Here is a 22,245-nt window from a genome sequence, read left to right as displayed (position 1 = left end):
GCAGCGTCACCTTAAAAAGTTTATTTAGAGAGCTCAGCCTAATAATAAAGGCTTTGCATTACTGAAACATAAATAGAAGTTCGAACACCATCAGCATATGGCTATAAATATTACCTCAACTGCAGAAAGTTCCCTGCCCTATAAACTGGCACCTTAGGTGTTTGTGATGCAGGGGATTGACCTACTTGTCCCAAGGACAAAATAAATAGGAAAACTTCTTGTGGTCCTTGACCCCAAACAATATGTCCTGGGCATTGGGCTATAGGAATGTCACACCCCTGATAAACCTTGACCCCAAACAATATGTTCTGGGCATTGGGCTATAGGAATTTCACACCCCTGATAAACCTAAGAGCTCCCGCCTTATTTGAATACTTTGTTTCTCATTAGCAAAAGCTTGTTCCTTATTCAAATGCATTGTTTCTCATTAGCAGAATATAGATATTTTTTTCACATCCATAATTTGATGGCTAACTTTAATATACATCTCTTAGCACACAGTGCTTTGACATCTAGGGCTTTAGCTACATTCAAATCAAATGAGAGCAGAATGTCCAGGAACTGGGCACATTATTAACAAGAAAGTTACAAAACCAGAGTCAATCTTCTATCAAATGTAATTTTTTTCATATCGGACCTCACGCCTTGTAAGTTAACTTTCCCACCTGGGATTGGTGGCATTGTATATCCTCATAGTCCTCTGAATATGGACACCTTTGGAGCCTTTTCAGGAATGTGTTGGGGTTCATTGGTGCAAGAGTACAAGCTACTAGGGGCAAGATGTACAAATGTACAATGTACAAATTGCGACCAGTAAAGATTTTTTGGAGCCTAGCTATGAACTAACGGGTTGGTTCTTAAAAACCCTAGTCGTAGTGGGCCGCAATCCAACCTACCTCATGAATATTATTGAGGTAGGTCACAAATTGTGACTAACTATGATTGGAGGCCATCATGGGGATGATGGCAGCAGACCACCATGACTAAGATTGCCTTTCAATAAAGTAAGTTAAAAAAAAAATGCATTCCATTTTCCTTCAAGGAAATTAAAGTGCAAAAAAAAGTTTACTTTTTAAAATCTTTGTTTAATGATTGGCAGCGGTTTCTTGGACCACTGCCTACTCTTCAACAAACTTTTTGTTTTTAGATTGTTTTTTGGCAGGATTTTGGTCGCAAAAAATTGATACACTGTATACCAATTTAGTATTTGGGAGGGATGACTACAACACTGTCCTAATAGATACCAAATCTGTTTCTTTTCGCCATCCTACTTTAGAAGTCAGAAAAATATTTCTGACTTTTAAAAAGTAATTAGTACAAAAGAAAAAAGCATGTTAATGATTTACAAATGCCAAGTTGGAGCATTTGCGAGCGTTAAAATGGTTAGTACTTCTTGTGTAAGAGACCAAATTGATGATAACACTCGCAGTTTTTCAGTTGTCTCCCTTGGTGTGTCATTCAAAGTATATGTCAAATGGAGTACTTTTATAGCCGTGGGTGGTCGAATCCTATTGCATCTCCATGGTTGAACCACTTCACACCCTGGAATTTTAGCTCTGAGAGAAATAATTTGTATTACTTTTTTAAAAAAAAAATGTTTATCTTGTCTTGTCGAAAGTCATATGCAGACTAATAGTATCCTTGTTAAGAGTGTTTGTAATTGCCCTAGCATAGTGCCTATAACTGCTTCTCCTGCTAATCACATGGGAGATTGCTGTAGGGAATGCACCTTCTGACTAGGATGGAGTGCATCGTGCTACATAATAGCTGGCCTTAAACAAGTGAACTATGTGTCTTCTGAGTTCTTACTCTATGGGCCTCTGAACCTTCCTCCTCACTTTGTGAACATCTTGAATAGTGCTGTTATGATGCTGCATCTGCCTACAAAAAACAGTTAAAGATACTTTATTTATACAGAGACATTGATCACTGACCGTTTAAAAAGAGATGTCATTTGTTACCATTCTAATCAGAATTGATGTGATTTTCAACGTTGTTTTAAGACCTATCAGACTGTATTATCACTTTGATAAAACTTAATTCCAGCTATCTGTTTTCACTATTCCTCTGAAGCATTTGTTGAAGCGTCTTAAAAACCTTTAATCTCCACCTAGAAGGCCTCCTCTTCTTTGGTAGTTAAAGGCAGCCATTTCTATATTGATGGTTTTTCCTTTTGAACCATTAAACAGACCTGAAATCCAACACCATTTGCTTAAGGTGTTTTTTTTTAGAAGGTGACACATTGGCCAGGACGGTACAGAAAATCCATCTATTGTTTGTCATCTCTGACATTTATGACTAAAACATTGATCACTGCAGATAAAAAAAAAAAAACTATTGACATACTGGTTTCTGAGAAATGAGTGCTTGGTCACCTATCTAGACAGCACAATGGGTGAAGGAATGCCTATTGTCTTCCATAACAGTCTACCCCGCAGCACTTAATCCGCTTAATAGTGACTCCAGGTCACAGACTCCAAGCATCTCACTTCTAACTTCATGCAAATACTACATCTACATTATCTTGGGTTACACACTCCAGGGATGTGCCTGCAATTTCCAGAGTTACATGCTGGTCTACATTTTCAAGTTCCCACTCATGGCAAAGATTGTGTTAGTGCCCTAATTTTCCTTTGTGTTCATCTATTCCAGCCAAATGGGCTTAACCCATTTACAAATTATTAGATCTAGTATTGGTCCAAAACATTGATATTTATTTATTTATTTTTAACCTGCCTTTCAAAAATCAATATGCTGCTGATAAGGTTACATCATAACTGAATAGGTTAGCCACATTTTTGAAAATCAGGTTTCCTGTTTGAAAGTTTAAATTCAAACCTCCTATTAGTAACTCTATAAGAAGTAAAATGGCTATTATTTGAAGCAGTCGGTCTCCTTTAATTGCCCTGACTGATTTTTCTCTTTGCCAGCACATGAATGGAAGATAGAATGGTATTGTCTCATTGTATTTGTGGCACTTTCTAAGGACACATTGGCCCTTGAATGATGGGATATTGCCAGTATTCTATGCTTCCATACGTCATTCTCTACGCAAGCAGCAATTCAGAATGAGGAAGCAATATGCCAAAGTCGTATTTATCCATACAAAAAAACACATTGCTTTATACCACAAAGTCCAGTCAGCACCAAAGTTCTGCAAGGATAATGTAATGGTAGCTCATAATGCACCCAAAAACGTTCCTGCACTGTTCAGATTTTGTTTGAATACTGTACATCCATCACCTCTACAAAACAACATTTGCATTGCATGAAAACGTATAGATTATGAGCTGGCTACTGATACAAGCACTTATTTAGTCCACTTGTGAGTTAAGGTTCTTTCCTTCCTAAATGAAGGAATTCCCTAACATATTGTCTTAGGCAAACTACTATGTACAGCGGCCACAACCTGATGGTTCCAGAGATGAGACTGGTATACAGATTAGGAGTGTGACTTTGCACAGTGAAGGGTGGAGAGTGGCTTTGGAGGTCTGCTTGAATTGATGAAAGTATTTGTCGTCCAGATATTTATTGGTGTTATTGAAATGTCACCTGTAAATATTTTTCCCAATTACATTCCAGTAGTTGTTCTGTCAAAACGTCAAGCTCAGGGCCCTTAGGATCACAGACTGCACTAACTAGAAACAGTTGATTGAATTTAGGCATTACTAAAATGTTGTTTTGGAGTATCTTAGTGAGTTGGCCGACAAGCATTTAGTGGTATATTGTTGAAGGTAGTGAAAGCCATTAATCATCAAGAAGAAATTAAGAAGGTTTATATTGCACCCTTGGCGGCTCTAAATGAAAGAAATCAGCCTAGTTGATTAATAGCATGCTTCATATGGTATTGCATTTTAAACCCAGCTTTATTTGGGGCAGCTGTGTTCTAGATTATTTCCTGTGAAATGTCCTGTTAGTCCAGAAACAAAGACCCTGAGTTTTATCAGCCTTGCAAGCATAACAGAATGAATTGCATAGATTTTCAGTTTGTTGGTAAGTAAATAAAGATGTTTTCTAGCCAGGTACAGTTTGGCTGCTGATCCGTAAAAACGCTTTGTGATGAGAGTGGTACAGGATAGCCTCTAGTTAAAGGAGAATACCAAACAAATACAGCTGGAATGTGAGAGTATGAAGGCCATGTAAAAGGGATGCCCCTTAGATGAGAAAAAAACCCATGACAACTATATCTGTCATGCCTCTGCTGAGATGCAATTATCATGTTTTTTCCAGCTATGGATGCTCTTAGCATCATCAGACTTGTGGGTGTAAAAGTCAACCTTAATAGGATCACGACCACAGAACCGTCCTTTCTTTTCCGTACCAATGACAATTTGCTGTTAATACCTGCAATTAAAAAGTCAGTGGGCGGAGCCTAGCCGGACCGCAAGATGGCCGCTCTGTAGAGGGAATCTGCCAGACGAATAAAAAAAAACCTGCACATATCTGTCTCGTGGCTAAGGAATATGGCAATCCGACCGCCACAGCGACTCTTATACACTATATGACAGCAGCTGCGGGGATTTCTTTGAGAATTTGACCATCCTAAACCTTTGCCGCATCCGAGCTTGGGCCGTAGCCTATTGCTGGAGTGCTCTGCCTGTGCTGCATGTGGGCAGTGAAAATAGTGCACCCAGCTGGAGTGTCAACCGGAAGGGCATTTGAAGCTAGGAAGCGGAGACTTGCAGCGGACCCCTTAGATCACCGCCTGGCCCCCTGACATATGTTTTTCACCCATGACAGGTGCATCACGATTGGCAGGCGGATCAGCTGTCGTGGTTATGGGCCTCTGGCAGGTGCTTGTGGGCACGCTACTGGGACTCCTGATTCCACTGTTTCCCCTGGTTTTGTGAAGTGACTGGCTGGATCCCAGCTGGTGGCCCAATGGTGCCCTGACTTTTCGGCCGCCGGGGATGGCTTGTTTGTGGAGTCTGTAGGGATTGGCCAGACGGGAAATCCTGCATAAAGGCCTGACAACTTGTGGCCCTGTGGGCATCTCTGCTGTGGTGCAGTCAGGGAGCGGGCCGCCTGGAGGTAACCCTCCCACCCCCCACACTATGTCTGGGGCCCAGCCCTTGGCCCATGTTTTTGCAACTGGGGGCCGCATCACGAGCACTGGGGAATGAGGAGAGATCTGGAACTTCATTGAGTGCATTAGGGGTGTTCTCCCTCATCGTCGAAGGCCCCTCCTGTCTGCTGTCCAAACACTAGTCATTAAGCAGCCCAGTGGATGGGCCCTTGGACATTATAATTCTCTGATTGTGGGGCCTGCTGTGAAAACCTGGGACAAATTTCAAAACCACTTTGTGCCCCGTAAGTACTGCTCTCCATATTACCCTCCACTAGGTTGAACGAGCTGCTGCCAGGAATTGCAACCATCCTACATACCACCTCTACTTCACAGGCATCACAGCATATCTGCTTCCCCCTCAGTCAAGGCTCGGTCAAAGAGCTATTCATTGATGTGAAAACTTGCCTGAAAACAATAGATGCACAATTAGATATCCATACGAACTGCCTGGATGAAGTCAAGCAGCATGTAGACAAACGCAATAATAGGCTCAACATACTGGAGAACCGTGTCTCAGATGCAAATAATGCCCAGATGAAATCCAGAGAGCACCTTCTGCGAATGGATAAAGTCCTGAACCTTATCAAAGCTGAAAAAAAATACCTCAAAGCGCGATCCAGGCGAAACAACCTCAAAATTGTGGGAGTGCCCAAGTCCACTGCCATAACAAAGAAGGAAGACTATGTGGAAATCTTGCAACGTGAACTCTTCGGGGAGGCCATGTCCCCAGTGTTCATCATCGAGCATGATTGCTTACTTGCATGGATCAGTACACCGTCCTGCAACTTGTGTGTGAACACCAGAAGACACAGCACCAAGGCAATGACCTTTCCTTCTACCTGGATTTTACTGTGGCGGTCCAGGCCGCCCGTCGAGATTTCTTACCTACCAAAACACTGTTTACAGCAAGCAGATATTCCCTACGCAGTACTATATCTGGCCAAACTGCATGTAACCTATGGAGGCAGATCTAATTTCTTCACAGATGCAAAGTCTGCCCTCAAAGTCGCTAAAACATGTCACCGGAAGCGGGTGGTTGCGTGTGGCCTCGCCAGACGCCCCTGATGAACACCCCCTCAGTGACAATGACTAATGCCAGATGATTTGGGGGCTCCTTGTGCCATGTCACTACGCAATTCTCCCCTCCACCCTGTGCAGAATAGACGATTCTCAGTAGAGTACCAGCTGTGTTTATTATAGCTCCCCTGCACACTTTAGAAATTCGAGCTTAGTGTGAGCCCCCTATCTGGGGTGTCCCAGTTTGGCTTCCCAGCCTACCTGGCTGGGTTGTTTGTCCGGGTCTACTTTGTCTCCAGGGATGGTTCCTAGTTGCATCTTTGTACTGATCTTTGGTTTGTTGGGTGTGGGCAAGGTGTGTGATTCGTAACCATGTTCCCGGGTTGGAGTGGGTGGGGGGTGGAATGGAATTGTTTCTCATGTTTGGTTGTTGCTGATGTTTCCTCTTCCCTCTATGTTCCTGTCACTGTATATTGCCCTACTTCAGCATGCTTGTGTGCTACTCACTACATTGTACATTTTTGGCACCCACAATCCTCATCAATCCCTGGTGACGACCTCAATCACATCTCACCTGAATTATTTGAGGTCTCAGTGATTATAGGAAAGTTGCCTGGTTCACACACACCTCTCTACGCATAAACTTGACATCTGTTGCCTGCAAGAACTACACTTTCTGCACTCAACTGCTCCAGGGCTGTGCGCCCATTGGTGTGGTGTGACCAACACTTCACTGTATTCTAATTATGCCAGAGGTGTCACCATACTACGGCGCAAGGTGCTCCTGTGGCAACAAGTGCACTTTTACAGATAGGGAGGGTCACTGTTTGATCGTTGCCGGAACACTACATAGACATCCTGGGATCTTGGCAGCATTATACGGACCGAATACAGACAACTTGACTTCTTCACCAAGGTCTGGTGGTGGATCGCTGTCTTGTGGCCTAAAGCCATAATGTGGGGTGGCCACTTTAAGTGTACCACTGGAACGACAAAATGGATCGATCTGGAGTCTCCAGACGCCAGCATCCAAAGACATTGTCAACCCTTACTCCGTTTATGACAACTATCTGCAGGACATCTGGAGACACACACACACACACACACCTCCCCCACCTCTACCTTACAGCACAGCATAATGTGTGGTCAAAAATTGACTACTGGCTGATCTCTAGGGATGTCCAGACATGGACTGTGAATGTATGGCATTTGCCCTGCACTGTAGGAAAGTACCATCTTGCCTGGCATGTTACCCCCATATTTTCACTGTATATATGTTGTTTTAGTTGTATGTGTCACTGGGACCCTGCCAGCCAGGGCCCCAGTGCTCTTAAGTGTGCCCTGTATGTGTTCCCTGTGTGATGACTAACTGTCTCACTGAGGCTCTGCTAACCAGAACCTCAGTGGTTATGCTCTCTCATTTCTTTCCAAATTGTCACTAACAGGCTAGTGACCAATTTCACCAATTTACATTGGCATACTGGAACACCCTTATAATTCCCTAGTATATGGTACTGAGGTACCCAGGGTATTGGGGTTCCAGGAGATCCCTATGGGCTGCAGCATTTCTTTTGCCACCCATAGGGAGGTCTGACAATTCTTGCACAGGCCTGCCATTGCAGCCTGAGTGAAATAACGTCCACGTTATTTCACAGCAATTTACCACTGCACTTAAGTAACTTATAAGTCACCTATATGTCTAACCTTTACCTGGTAAAGGTTGGGTGCTAAGTTACTTAGTGTGTGGGCACCCTGGCACTAGCCCAGGTGCCCCCACATTGTTCAGGGCAAATTCCCCGGACTTTGTGAGTGCGGGGACACCATTACACGCGTGCACTATACATATGTCACGACATATGTATAGCGTCACAATGGTAACTCCGAACATGGCCATGTAACATGTCTAAGATCATTCTGGCATTGGGGAGACAATTCCATGATCCCCCGAGTCTCTAGCACAGACCTGGGTACTGCCAAACTACCTTTCCCGGAGTTTCACTGCAGCAGCTGCTGCTGCCAACCCCTCAGACAGGTTTCTGCCCTCCTGGGGTCCAGCCAGGCTTGGCCCTGGAAGGCAGAACAAAGGACTTCCTCAGAGAGAGGGTGTTACACCCTCTCCCTTTGGAAAAAGGTGTCAGGGCTGGGGAGGAGTAGCCTCCCCCAGCCTCTGGAAATGCTTTGATGGGCACAGATGGTGCCCATCTCTGCATAAGCCAGTCTAAACCGGTTCAGGGATCCCCCAGCCCTGCTCTGGAGCGAAACTGGACAAAGGAAAGGGGAGTGACCACTCCCCTGACCTGCACCTCCCCTGGGAGGTGCCCAGAGCTCCTCCAGTGTGCTCCAGACCTCTGCCATCTTGGAAACCGAGGTGCTGCTGGCACGCTGGACTGCTCTGAGTGGCCAGGGCCAGCAGGTGATGTCAGAGACTCCTTCTGATAGGCTCTTACCTGTGTTGCAAGCCTATCCTCCTTCCTAAGTAGCCAAACCTCCTTTTCTGGCTATTTAGGGTCACTGCTTTGGGGAATTCTGTAGCTAACGAATGCAAGAGCTCATCAGAGTTCCTCTACATCTCTCTCTTCACCTTCTGCCAAGGAATCGACCGCTGACTGCTCTGGATGCCTACAAAACCGCAACAAAGTAGCGAAGACGACTACTGCAACCTTGTATCGCTGATCCAGCCGCCTTCTCGACTGCTTTCCTGGTGGCGCATGCTGTGGGGGTAGTCTGCCTCCTCTCTGCACTAGAAGCTCCGAAGAAATCTCCCGTGGGTCGACGGAATCTTCCCCCTGCAACCGCAGGCACCAAAAGACTGCATCACCGGTCCTCTGGGTCCCCTCTCAGCACGACGAGCGTGGTCCCTGGAACTCAGCAACTCTGTCCAAGTGACTCCCACAGTCCAGTGACTCTTCAGTCCAAGTTTGGTGGAGGTAAGTCCTTGCATCCCCACGCCAGACTGCATTGCTGGGTACCGCGTGATTTGCAGCTGCTCCGGCTCCTGTGCACTCTTCCAGGATTTCCTTTGTGCACAGCCAAGCCTGGGTCCCCGACACTCTAACCTGCAGTGCTCGACCTCCTGAGTTGTCCTCCGGCGTTGTGGGACCTTGCTTTGTGACTTCGAGTGAGCTCCGGTTCACTCTTCTTCGTAGTGCCTGTTCCAGCACTTCTGCGGGTGCTGCTTGCTTCTGAGTGGGCTCCTTGTCTTGCTGGGCGCCCCCTCTGTCTCCTCACGCAATTGGCGACATCCTGGTCCCTCCTGGGCCACAGAAGCATCCAAAAACCCTAACCGCGACCCTTGCAGCTAGCAAGGCTTGTTTGCGGTCTTTCTGCACGGAAACACCTCTGCAAGCTTCTTCACGACGTGGGACATCCATCCTCCAAAGGGGAAGTTCCTAGTCCTCTTCGTTCTTGCAGAATCCACAAGTTCTACCATCCGGTGGCAGCTTCTTTGCACCCTCAGCTGGCATTTCTTGGGCATCTGCCCACTCACGACTTGAGTGTGACTCTTGGACTTGGTCCCCTTGTTCCACAGGTTCTCTCGTCTGGAAATCCATAGTTGTTGCATTGCTGGTGTTGGTCTTCCTTGCAGAATTTCCCTATCACGACTTCTGTGCTCTCTGGGGAACTTAGGTGCACTTTGCACCCACTTTTCAGGGTCTTGGGGTGGGCTATTTTTCTAACCCTCACTATTTTCTTACAGTCCCAGCGACCCTCTACAAGCTCACATAGGTTTGGGGTCCATTCGTGATTCGCATTCCACTTTTGGAGTATATGGTTTGTGTTGCCCCTATACCTATGTGCTCTCATTGCAATCTATTGTGACTGTACATTGCTTGCATTGCTTTCTATTGCTATTACTGCATATTTTTGGTATTGTGTACATATATCTTGTGTATATTTGCTATCCTCATACTGAGGGTACTCACTGAGATAATTTTGGCATATTGTCCTAAAAATAAAGTACCTTTATTTTTAGTATATCTGTGTATTGTGTTTTCTTATGATATTGTGCATATGACACCAGTGATATAGTAGGAGCTTCACACGTCTCCTAGTTCAGCCTAAGCTGCTCTGCTAAGCTACCTTTTCTATCAGCCTAAGCTGCTAGACACCTCTTCAACACTAATAAGAGATAACTGGACCTGGTGCAGAGTGTAAGTACCCTTTTGTACCACTACAAACCAGGCCAGCCTCCAACATGCACCCTATCAGATCATGCCCCAGTAAAAATCAAACTGCAGATTCCTCAAGCTGCCCCTCGGGCCTTCACCTGACGGTTCCCACCAGGTGTGCTTCGAGATGCTGTGTTCCGTAATGATATCTGTGAGTAGATAATGGATTACCTTGCGCTCAGTGGGGGCTCTGTACGATTGGTATCTATGCTGTGGAAGGCCTTTAAAGCGGTCATCCAGGGCTCTTGCGTTGCAATGCAAACTGGGAAACACAATGCCATCCCTGGGAGGCTCGGGCCTAGAGCGCGGTATTCGTGAACTTCAAACAGCGCTTTTGCTCAATGACACAACCTCACTAGCCAGCATTTGCCACAAATCTGAATTCTCAGAGGAAGCTGCTGGGGAAATGTATCTGCACTGGGATGTACAGGCCCAACCTAATGGGGAGGAGATGCCCCAGCAAGACCCTCGTGAACCTGCTCCACCACGTCACGTAATTACTAGACGATGACTTCAATTGCATGTCCGCGCCCTCAGGGCTACTAACCGTGATGGTTTCTTTTACTCCATGTTATATACAGCCCTCAATGTGCTTGATCTCACCGTGTACCTAGACACAATCCAACTGGTGTTGCAGGACTGTGCTTGCTGCATCTATTTAGTCTCACCCATAACCACAGAGGAAATAGTCCAAGTAATCCATAGCTAGCCCAGGGACAAGGCTCCTGGGGGAAAAAAGGCCTCACTACCGCCTTTTATTAGGAATTTGCCCCCATGTTGGTGCAAAATCTCTTGGCAATGTATGAGGAGTTCCTTGAAACTGGCTTGTTGCCCCCATCAGTCCAGAAAATGGTCATTGCTACCCTACTCAAGCCAGACAAACCCACCTCAAGGTGCAGCTCCTACAGGCCCTTCTAACTTTTAAACTTGGCCAATAGCATTTTCTCTAAAATTCTTGCAAACCATTTCCTTCCACTACTGCCAAAAATAATTCGGCCAGATCGATCTGGCTTTATCCCTGGGCTTTCCACATTCCATAACCTCCAAACTATTTTTGCGACCATGCATCACCTTGACCCTTGTTTTCTTGTTTCTGCTGCTCTCTTGCCACGCTTCATCCGCCAAATACAACTCCTTTACACCCTTCCCACTGCATGAATGAGATTCAATGGATTACTGTCAGAACCTTTTTGGATTTCGCGTGGCACACGCCATGGCTGCCCAGTATCGCAGACTTTTTTGCAGTGGCCATGGAGCCATTAGCGTCAAGACTCAGGCAAAATTACACGCACCACACCATTGGTTTCTCTACTATGGGACTGGTAGGCTTGATGTATGCAGACAGCGTTGCTCTGTATATTTCTGATCCGCAGGAGAACCTAGGCCCCAGCACTCATGAAGTGCTGCCCTTTGGCAAACTAGCAGGCGTAAAGATAAACTGGTCCAAATGTGTTCTGTTTCCTCTTCCGATAGCACGCCCCCTTTTGACACGGACTGCCCACTGACCTGGGTGATGGAAGTAGTGCGCTACCTAGGCATTTGTTTAAGTAGCGATCTCAATGAACTATGGCGAGCTAACTATGGTAGAGCCATTACCTGGCTGTAGATCAGGCTACTTGTGTGGACCAAATTGCCACTGTTAATCGCCAGACAAATAGCAGTTGCAAAGATGGTGGTACTGTCTAAATTTCTCTACCTGTTCCTCAAAGTTCCTATTCCACTAACGGCCCATATCTTCAAGTGCTTGAGAACTGCCATGGTAACCTAAGTGTGGGCTGGCAAGCAGCCACTGATTTTGTGGGATCTCACACTCCCGCTTACCCAACGGGGATTGGGGCACTCCCTTTCCCGAAGTGAAGCTATATTCTATTTGTGCTCAAACCCAATACTTACATGTCTTCGTTTATCCAACACCTCTTCAGCCCCATGTTGCCATAGAGACTGCTCTGACAGCTCTGTGGCCCCTTATCCATGGCACTCTACGCACCATATAAACTCTTGAGGGTGGGTATAGACACGGTGGACATGGTACGCTGGATGTGGGTGGGACTGAGAAAGAGAGCTAAATTACCATGTCTCTAAGCCCTTTCCATTCCACTTGGCAATAACCTGCTCATAGCACCACTGCAAGACAAGGGAGCTAGGACGAGGGCCCGCAACTGTAACATCATAACATATTGTGACTTATACCTTGAGGGTTAGAAATGGGGTCTCTAGTTGGCAGTCGGTTTGCACCCTGTTCAAGTAGGAACCCTCCCTCTAGTCAGGATAATGAAGATACCCGCTCTGATTACCCCTTGGTAGCTTGGCATGATCACTCACGCTTTTTTCAGAAGCAATGTTTAAAGCATTTGCACATAACACACCATAATAAATGAGAACACTGCAAAAGGACACCACACCAGTTTTAGAAAAATAGCCAATATTTATCTGTATAAAACAAGGCCAAATACAATAAAAATCCAACATACAGTAATAAAGATATGAATGTTGAAAGATTTACTCAAAAAATACAGTTCCTTGAAGTCGATGGCTCCACCTGAGTCTATCACGGCGCCGTGATTAACAAAACCAACAGTTCAGGCCGGCTGTGGTGTCAAGGGTCAGCTACGATGTCGGGAGGACCTGCAAACGGTACCTTTGGAATTGTAGGGCGTCATGATCCTCGGTGAGCTCTGGACAGCGGCCTCACTGGCGTTGCGCTGTTGGTCCCGGAGTCGGTGCGGGAGTCGTCGGGCCCTTAAAGTCACACGTGTTGCGGATCAAACTCCAGGCTGATGAAGTCAGAAGCGATTGTGTGGATAGCGTCGGGGCTCCAGTGTGAAGTGGGTTGATGCGACATGCAGTGCCCACAGGTCACGGTGCAGTCAAGTGGCTCTGCCATGTGCTGTGTCACCAGGTCAAGATGCTGAACCGCTGTCGTCGGTAGGCCCAAGCTGGGGGTACAGGACGGTGCTTCATGTTCCTCACGAGCATTGTCCACAGGCTGTGGTGCAGGCAGGGATGCCTGGTGATGCCACTGGAATCAATAGTGCTGGCGTCGGTGGACCGGGGCTTTGGTGCGGGACGTTGCTTTGTGCTCCTTACAGGCGGTGTCCACAGGCCCACGGTGCAGGCAGCGGCGCTGGTGTCAGCAGGAGCTGTGATGTCTGGGATGCCCAAGCTGCGGTGTGAGCAAGGCCATGGCAGAGTGTGGGGCCAACAGGTTGCGGTGCGAGCAGCAGCTCTGTGAAGTCGTCTGATGACTTCGTCGGTGGGGACCAGGGTCGCGGTGTGAAGTGGGGCAGTGTGGCTCCGTGAGCCGTCAGCAGGTCGTGGTGCAGGGCAGCGGTGTTGTTGGCATTGCAGTGGTTTCTCCTCATCAACACCACAAAATACACAGTTCCCAGTGCTGCAGGTCAAGGAATTTGAGGTCTTTGGTGTCCCTGAGACTTCCAACAGGAACACTCCAAGCCCTTGGTGAACTTTCTCAAGCAGGACACACAGCAAAGTTCACCCTTTGCACTCTTTTCAGGCAGAAACAGCAACTGCAGGCCAGTCCAGCAAAGCAACATAGCAAAGGGACAGTATTCCTCCTCCAGCTTTTCAGCTGTTCTCCTGAGCAGAGGTTCCTCTTGATTGCAGAAAGATTCTAAAGGTCCATGGTTTTGGGTCCAATACTTATACCTTTTTCTGCCTTTGAAGTTGGCAAACTTCAAAGCAAATTCTCTAGTGTTTCCAAGATCCTTCCTTGTCCAGGCCAGGCCCCAGACACACACCAGAGTTGGAGACTGCATTGTGTGAGGGCAGGCACAGTCCTGTCAGGTGTAAATTACCACTCCTACCTCCACTCTAACTCTGGTGGCTCATCAGGATATACAGCTCTCTTTGTGTCACTGTCTAGATGAGAAGTGTAAACAGCCCAACTGTGAAACTTACCCAGACAGGGAATCCACAAACAGGTAGAGTCACAGAATGGTTTAAGCAAGAAAATGGCTACTTTCTAAAAGTGGCATCTTCAAACTTGCAATCCAAAAACCAACTTCACTATAAGATGTATTTTTAAATTGTGAGTTCAGAGACCCTAAACTCCATATTTCTATCTACTCTCAAAGGGAATCTGTGCTTTAAAGTTATTTAAAGGCAGCCTCCATGTTCACCTATGAGAGAGATAGGCCTTGCAACGGTGAAACCCGAATTTGGCAGTATTTTACTGTTAGGACATGTAAAACACACCAGTACAGATCCTATCTTTTAAATACAATGCACCCTGCCCATTGGGCTACCTAGGGCCTACCTTAGGGGTTCTTTACATGTATAAAAAGGGACGATTTACTTGCCAGGACTAACTGGCAGTTTAAAATTGCACTCGCAGACACTGCAGTGGCAGGTCTGAGCCATGTTTACAGGGCTACTTATGTTGGTGGCACAATCATTGCCGCAGGCCCACTAGTAGCATTTGATTCACAGGCCCTGGGCACCTGTAGTGCACTGTAGTAGGGGCTTAACAGTAAATCAAATATGCCAGTCATGGATAACCCAATCAACAGTACAATTTACATAGGGAGCACTTGCACTTTAGCACTGATTGACAGTGGTAAAGTGCACAGAGTCAATAAACCAGCAAAAACAGAGTTCAGTAAACCATAAAAAAAAAGGTCAGAAGGCAAAAAGACAGGTGAGACTCGCCAAAAAGCTTCCAGGTCTAACACTGAGAACCACCTGACCCGGCATCACGACCCACACCATGCTATAATATGTTACTCTAATACCAACTTCGAGCTACTTGCCGAGCCTTACACGGCACATACCCAGCCCCACCTGCGAGACTACCTGCATTGGAACACATGCTCACCTACCCCTCACAGCACAAACTTGTAACACGCCTCAACACTATCCTGCAGTCATCAGCGTCCCCTTGTCCCACCTGAGTCACACACAGCGTGGAAGCCTAACGGACCCTCCCATCACCGAAAAACAATGGTTACACTACTGCAAACAATTACATGCATTCTACCCTAACTACAGATTGCGCCTAATATAATTCATATTTCTTCATTGGCTTCATCACACCCCCCCATGCAGCTCTTTAGGATGGGGCTTGTTGCTGCCCCCCGCTGATCCCGATACGGTTCATCCAAGGCCTCGTTTATCCATCTCGTGCGGCATTGCTTGAGGGTGGAGTACTTCTAGGAGGGTGTATTCCCTACTATTTACTCAACCACTGTGTCTTCTACCCTACGGCCCCCCCCCCCGGTGGGTCTGTTGGGCTATGTAAAGGACACACCACCTGGCAACCGCCACCTAACTGCCATGCTGCTCCTTCTGGCCATGTGCAGAGTGGCTGTGCACTGTAACTGCTGTCTTGCTGCGACTCTCCGGGCATGGCTACAGGACGTAACCTACAGTCAAGAATAGCTGTCACATTACTGGGAAATAATGCCCCCCAATTCCCGCCCAAAGGATATATAGGACCCATTCCTCTCATTTCTTAAGCAGCAGGAACCCCTCCTCCCCAGCCCTGTTGGTAACCAACTCCAACAACAAATCTTCTCCTGCCAAGGCAATTTGAGCGGGACTTCACCACTACATACCCCTTTGTTCAGTATACACTGGTGCCTGCGACTTCACACGTCATATAAGACTATTGGGCCAGCAGCCTATACTCCTATCTCCAGTCCCTAGCTGCCCCTATTGGCATACTCCATTTTCTTTATTTCTGTCCGGTTTTAAAATTGTAAAAGATTGACTGACAGGTGTGTGTCAAACGTTTGCACTTCTTTACCTTGACCTACCCCGTCTTCCCTCCCCTTTTCTGCCTATTCCCCTAGGATTTCTGCACCATTCCTTCCTGGATACTGTACCCCTTTCACTCCCTTTCCCCATGGTTATTATGACAGTTATATATACATATTATTTCTTTCCTAAAATGCAAATAAAGAGATTTAAAAAAAAAAGCCAATGATAACATTTCAGTGTTGAAAAATACTGTTACCACCCACCTTTCCTTGTTTAGCACTGGGAAAAAGACATCAAAATGTATCGCTTCTTCTTGAAGTTGTCCTCTCCATGTGACCAAGTATTTGTTGTAAACTGTCGCCCATGTTGTTGGTTAAGAATTAAAAACCCTGTAATAAATGGCTTTAATGAGTGCTAACATATTCAGAAGAGTTAAGGTTGCTGGTTTTGTCCCTTTAAGGAGGCTGTTTTAGTACTATTTTATCCGAAACACGACTATAACGTAATTCAGTAAAATATTGCTCTTTGGGTGTGATAAGAGTTTCATTTTGTAAAAAAACAAAACTTTAAATCCAGCTAGATAGAAAAAGGCGAATTTTTACTGGGTTGTGTTTGATATGGGTGGGTTTCATTTTGAAAGGTGCCATCCTGTGAGCTTTAGTAATTATGGTGCCCCTTGTAGTTTTAATATTAACAGTTCTTTAAAAACTGTTTGCTCCTTTTAAAATGGCAAAATATTAAAAAAGGTTAATCAACATACCCCACACTAAGCCAAAATGAATGTGCTAATATTTCTCAATATTGATGGTGTTATTTTAAATATTCAAAATTTTAAAAGTGAACCTTCATTTGGGAGGACATAACATAGACTCAGGATTCTGGTAACATCTTCTAACATTAGGAATGTTATTTGCTTTTAGATGTGCAACCGGTTTCTTACGAAGAACCAAAGCACTGGTGTTCAATTATGTACTATGAATTAAATAATCGTGTCGGGGTGGCATTTTACGCCTCTTCAACCAGTGTTCTAGTAGATGGCTTTACAGATCCAACAAATAATAACAACAGGTTTTGCTTGGGTTTGCTGTCAAATGTTAATCGGAACTCCACCATTGAGAACACCAGACGTCACATTGGAAAAGGTAATTTTCTTCTTCATTTGATTTTTATTTTATTTTTTTTAACGTTTTTTTTTTGTTGTTTTTTTGTTGCTGTTTATACAATTACTCCATAACACATCGTTTAGTACTTATTACTCAAATGTATTATGTATGCATAAAATTAAGTCAGATTCGACTTTAGAAAAATATTCTTTTTTTTTTTTCTTTTTTTTAATTGGACAGTCTTACGGATCCTATTGAATTAGAATGACTTTAACTTACAATATTTTATTTGTAATGATTGCTTGGTTTTACAGGAACAGACTAATTGATGTCGTATTGTACTGAAAGTTTTTTTTCTAATCTTTTTCTAATTGGCTCAGACAACTGATTATCCATGTGTACAGGTGTTGGCAGGAGCCTGATGTCGTCCACCACTCCAAATATTGTTGACAAGTGTTTTTTTTCCTTCAAGATTTTAATTTTCTCTGTTTTACTGAAAAAAAGCTTACAATGTGATTTCTCTTTGTAATATGTTCTGCTTTTTCAGTGTGGCTTGGCAGCACAGCGGTCTATGAGAAATTGTATCAGTTATCTTCTAAAAAATATATATACTTTGGCTTTAACAAGTAAACATCTCTCATCACAGGCTCTTGGCTGTTTGGGGTATCATTCTGTCTCATCCGGTCTTCTTCAAAAGCAGTGAATGCAGAAACCATCTTAGAAGCAACACTCCCCTATTAAAAGTAACACAGTCTGCATAGGTAACTGTTAATGTATCAATGTCGATATGCAGACTATATTAAGTACTACTTTCACAACTCTGGAAACACATTAATCATTTTGTGAGTAAGTGAAGTAAAAATATTAGTAATGGTATTTTTATTAAACCCATAACTATGCTAAATCTTTATGGATAAAAATTAAGAGACAACTATTCTTTCTCTTCCCTGATATTTATTTACTCCAATGCAGTTAAAAACACCCCAGTGGATTATAGCATCACTTCTCTTACATTGCTTCAAGTTCCAGACTGTTGTTAAAATGAACTGAATCAAAAATGGTTACTCTGAAGTCTTGTGAGAAAAGCAACAAGATCCATAATCTCACAAGATTTCAGGGCAGCCATCGTAGGGTCTGCTGTAAAAGCACAGTCAACTTTATTTTTCATAATATTGCCATTTCTTTCATCATACATTATTATGTTCTCTTTCACTTTTTATTTATTTGTACATAACAACTAGTACAGGAAAATATGCACAAGATCATTTGAAACCTTTTCAGAATATACAGTAATCATTCATGTGTGCATTTCTTTTTACAAATATCCTCAATTCCCATTACTTAGCAAACATTCTGTTATAAATGTGTTACTTTAAAAAAAGGAGACCTCTGTTATCCTAACATTGAGTAGCATTGGTATTTATTTAAAATGGGGTTCTTTAGTAATTGCTTGTGATACTTCACCTTTGTCAACACTTTTCAAGGATGTTGCCTTTCTCACGAGGTAATCTAGTTTCAGCAGACAGTACTCCTCCGTTGTGAAAGAATCTGAGTGCGTTTTTTTCCTCAAAGTTTTGGGCAAAAGTGTATTAGCTAACAATTTGTCTATCTCGGGCATAGTGCGGTCTTTTCAAAGAAAGAAGCAACTGCCATTTTATTTTTTGAACTTGGAGCACAAGGTAAAGAGCTGTGAATAAAGATAGGTACTTTTTAAGTAACCATTACTGGAAATAAATGTAAAGATTATGGAATATTCACCTGAGTCTTCTGGATTAAACAGTAGGTGCACTCTAGCCTGCAGTAATGACTAGCACCATCACCCCAAAGGTAACCCAGCAGTGAGATATTTATTTAGCTTATAGAAAGCTAGGAAAAAATAAATTGACTGCAAAAGTCACACACTCTCTGTGTGCTCTCTTAAGTATTTTCCAACTCTTTGTAAAATGAGTTGTTCAGGGTGTGCTCTGTTCATAATTCATGCCAGACCCACTGACTGTGCCAGTGCATATTGTATTATTGCACAATAGTGACTTTATCACAACAGGGTAATCAATTGTTTTGGTACACAGAAATTTTGAAGAAACGTCAGTAATGCGTAGTCTGGCAAAGAGTGCTTTGATTGGTTAAGGTGCATGGCAAACTGTCCCTCGTTGTAGTAACTGGTTACACAAATTAATAATTTACCATATTTAAAAGGGAACCTCCCTCTTGTACTCATTTCGCTTCTGCAACAGCTGAATAATTGGCCTTTGCCTTGGATTCTAGGGTTGTGGAAGGAACTGTCAAACTGATTAAACAAGGAATGAAGTTAGGGTGACAATGTAAGCACTGGGGAACAGAGTTGTAGGCTCAGTTTGTAGGCCCTGTTATATACCCCTACTACCAATGTTGGCACAGATGTCTGCCTGATTATGGCAACAGAAAGGCATCACTACATCCTCAGAATAAAGGTAATTACTGCAAATATATTTAACTACTAATTACTTCCCTGGCAGTGCTATATGAAGTTAGGCAAGTGTATTGTCTGCTGCACTACATGCACAGTCAAGCTTTGCAGCACAATGTCACTCTCTGTGAGCAGGAATGCTCTTATAATCTTAACTGAACAACTGTTGCCCTTCCCAAGAGGAATTCTGAAACGGTTTTGAAAATCAGTGTTGTTTTATTCATTCCCCTACACAGTGAGAGTAGGTCGTAAGGTGGTGTTGCTTCGCTGTATAAGTATTCCATCGAGACAGTATCTACAGTCAGACCCGTACCTGCTGCTATCAGCACGTAAATGGTTGTCAGCAAAGAAAAAAAAAAAGTGATGTACGAATTCATTTTGCCCTTATCATTCTATCCCTTACCTGCGTAACTGGTATATTAACAGAGTATGCTTAGCAGAGTAACCTTTGATAGGCCAACTTTAAATGATTGTGTTCTAAACCTCCCTGCTTTACGCTGCCCCTCTGCTTCTTTCATCTACTCGTCCCCTATTACTAGAACCAATTTTATCCATATATTATCTCCATTTTCGCTTTCCACCTTCAAAACTGTACTAAAGACATTCTGAACGTTGAAAGTAGTCACACTTAATTTAGTTGCCCTTCTACCCCCTCTATTTTCCCACATTTCCCAATTCTACTTTATTTGAATTACGATTAAACTGTCATCAACAGTATACTGAACCTTGGGCAGTACTGGCCTCATGTTACCGCAAACATAATTGTAAAGTGTCCTCACCAAAAGGTATGTAGCTTGATATTATTGGTATTTGCTAGACCTGGCATCCTTGGTGTGGTTCCCCTAACTTTTTGCCCTCTGACATTCTCACCTAATTTTTGTTTGCATCAGGACTCTGGACACTTTACCACTGCTGACCAGTGCTGAAGTGTATGTGCTTTATCCCTAAAACATGATAACATTAACTTACCCACAGCTGACATATTATTTTACCTATAAGTCCCTAGTAAAGAGCACTACCTATGCCCAGAGCCTGCAAATTAAATGCTACTAGTGTGCTTGCAACACTGATTTTGCCACCCACCACAGGAAGAGGCCTTCAGACATGTCTCAGGCCTGCCACTGCAGCACCTGTGTGTGAAGTTTTCAACTAACCCCCTTGCCAGGCCCAAACCTTCCTTTTTAATACTTCTAAGCCACCCCTAAGGTAGGCCCTGGACAGACCCCAAGGGTAAGGTGCAGTGTATTTAAAAAGTTGGACATGTACTTTTAAGCTTTACATGGTAAAGTGATGGAAAACTCTTCAATTCGTTTTTCACTACTGCAAGGCCTATCTCTTCCATGAGTTAAAAATGAAATTGCCTTATTACATTTTATAAGTGGAACCCCCAAGTGTGGTGTCTCTGGAATCACAAATTACAATCACAACTTATGATGAAATCAGAATTGTAATTCTACAAATGCCACCTTTTAGAAAGTTGCCATTTTCTTACTTCAAATCATCTAATGCCTTCTCCCTGTATCTGAATACACGTCTAGGTGGGTGACAGGTAGGCTGTTATGCAATCCCTCCAGACAGCCCCACACAAAGGTAGCTGGTGTGTGTCTGAGTGGCCATTTGCATGTTGATGGAACAGCCTGGGTGGGATGGGAGGAAGGAGCTGGCACTCCTGAATGGGCTGTGTCCTGAGCCCAGAAAAAGGGTTGCATAACCCCCTTTAGTGTGTCTGGAGGCAGGGCAGGAAGGGTAGGGACCCTGTTCATTTCAAAGGATGTCTTTGAAGTCTCCCCCACCTCGAAGGCACCACTGGGTATAAGAACTGGACTTCTGACCCCACCAAATCAGTACACTTCTGGACCCAAGGACACTCTGCCAAGAAGAAGGACTGCTGGGCTGCTGAAGGGGCTGTCACTCTGCTAGAATTTGCTGGACTCCTGCTTTGCTCTGCCTGCTCTGCTGCCCTCCTTGCCTTGGAGTGAGAAGAACTGGACCTGCATCTCTACTTCCTCAGAACCAAAGTGACTCCAAGGGCTTGCTGGCTTGCCTCCTCTCTGAGGTCGCAGTGACAACAAAGACTTCCAACAACCTCGCTGCAGCTTTTCAACTCTATCATCGGTGAGTCCTGCCCTGTCAAGGGGTGCCAATCCAGTCCTGGGCCCTTGGACGTGGGTTTGTTAGTGGTTTCCTACCAGAATCCATGCATTGCAGTTGTGCCCATCGGAACCGATGCATCACTTTCAACGCCACCGTAAAAGACTTTGCCATATGTGCCGCTCGATGACGCATCACCTACATCTAAGGGGTTTGACATTGACGCATATCCGATGACTTGGAACCGATGCATCGCCTACACCATCAAGATCGGCGGCGATGCTTTGACAATTCTGCTCCTTGCATCGCTTCTCAATGTCAACGCAAAACCAAACTAAGGTATTGATTTCAGTGGGACAAGGTTTGTCCTTTTTTCATACCCACACTCCACTGCGGTCGGCTTGACTTTTTAGGTTTCACCATGTCTAGCGCGACCAGATATCTCCGGGTGGTGCTATATGCTTTTAAGCACTATATTTGCAGGTATTCTTGAAAACTTCATATTTCATCTTCTAGTTATTGGATTTTTGTCATTTATGTTCATTAAATCAATGCTCTATTTTTCTAACCAGGTGTTGTATCTTCTTGTTTGGTGTTCTCACTGTTTTACTTTTTGAAGTGTTGCACAAATAC

General features: G+C 44.4%; 1 protein-coding gene across 3 annotated transcripts in view; it reads left to right on the top strand.

The window, feature by feature from the left end:
- Nucleotides 1-22,245, top strand: part of SMAD5 (SMAD family member 5) — a 68,509-nt gene that overhangs the window by 22,682 nt on the left and 23,582 nt on the right. For 2 of the 3 annotated variants that reach the window (XM_069199221.1, XM_069199223.1), the window contains exon 5: nt 16,893-17,114. The exons of the other annotated variant lie outside the window; for it this stretch is intronic. In XM_069199221.1, coding sequence (XP_069055322.1) covers nt 16,893-17,114 — 222 coding nt within the window. The remainder of the gene's footprint in view (nt 1-16,892; nt 17,115-22,245) is intronic. 3 annotated transcript variants of the gene reach the window in all.

Source organism: Pleurodeles waltl, chromosome 7 (assembly GCF_031143425.1).
Source record: "Pleurodeles waltl isolate 20211129_DDA chromosome 7, aPleWal1.hap1.20221129, whole genome shotgun sequence".
Taxonomy (NCBI): Eukaryota; Metazoa; Chordata; class Amphibia; order Caudata; family Salamandridae; genus Pleurodeles; species Pleurodeles waltl.
The sequence above is the reverse complement of the archived record's forward strand: the minus strand, read 5'-3'. Positions and strand labels throughout refer to the sequence as shown.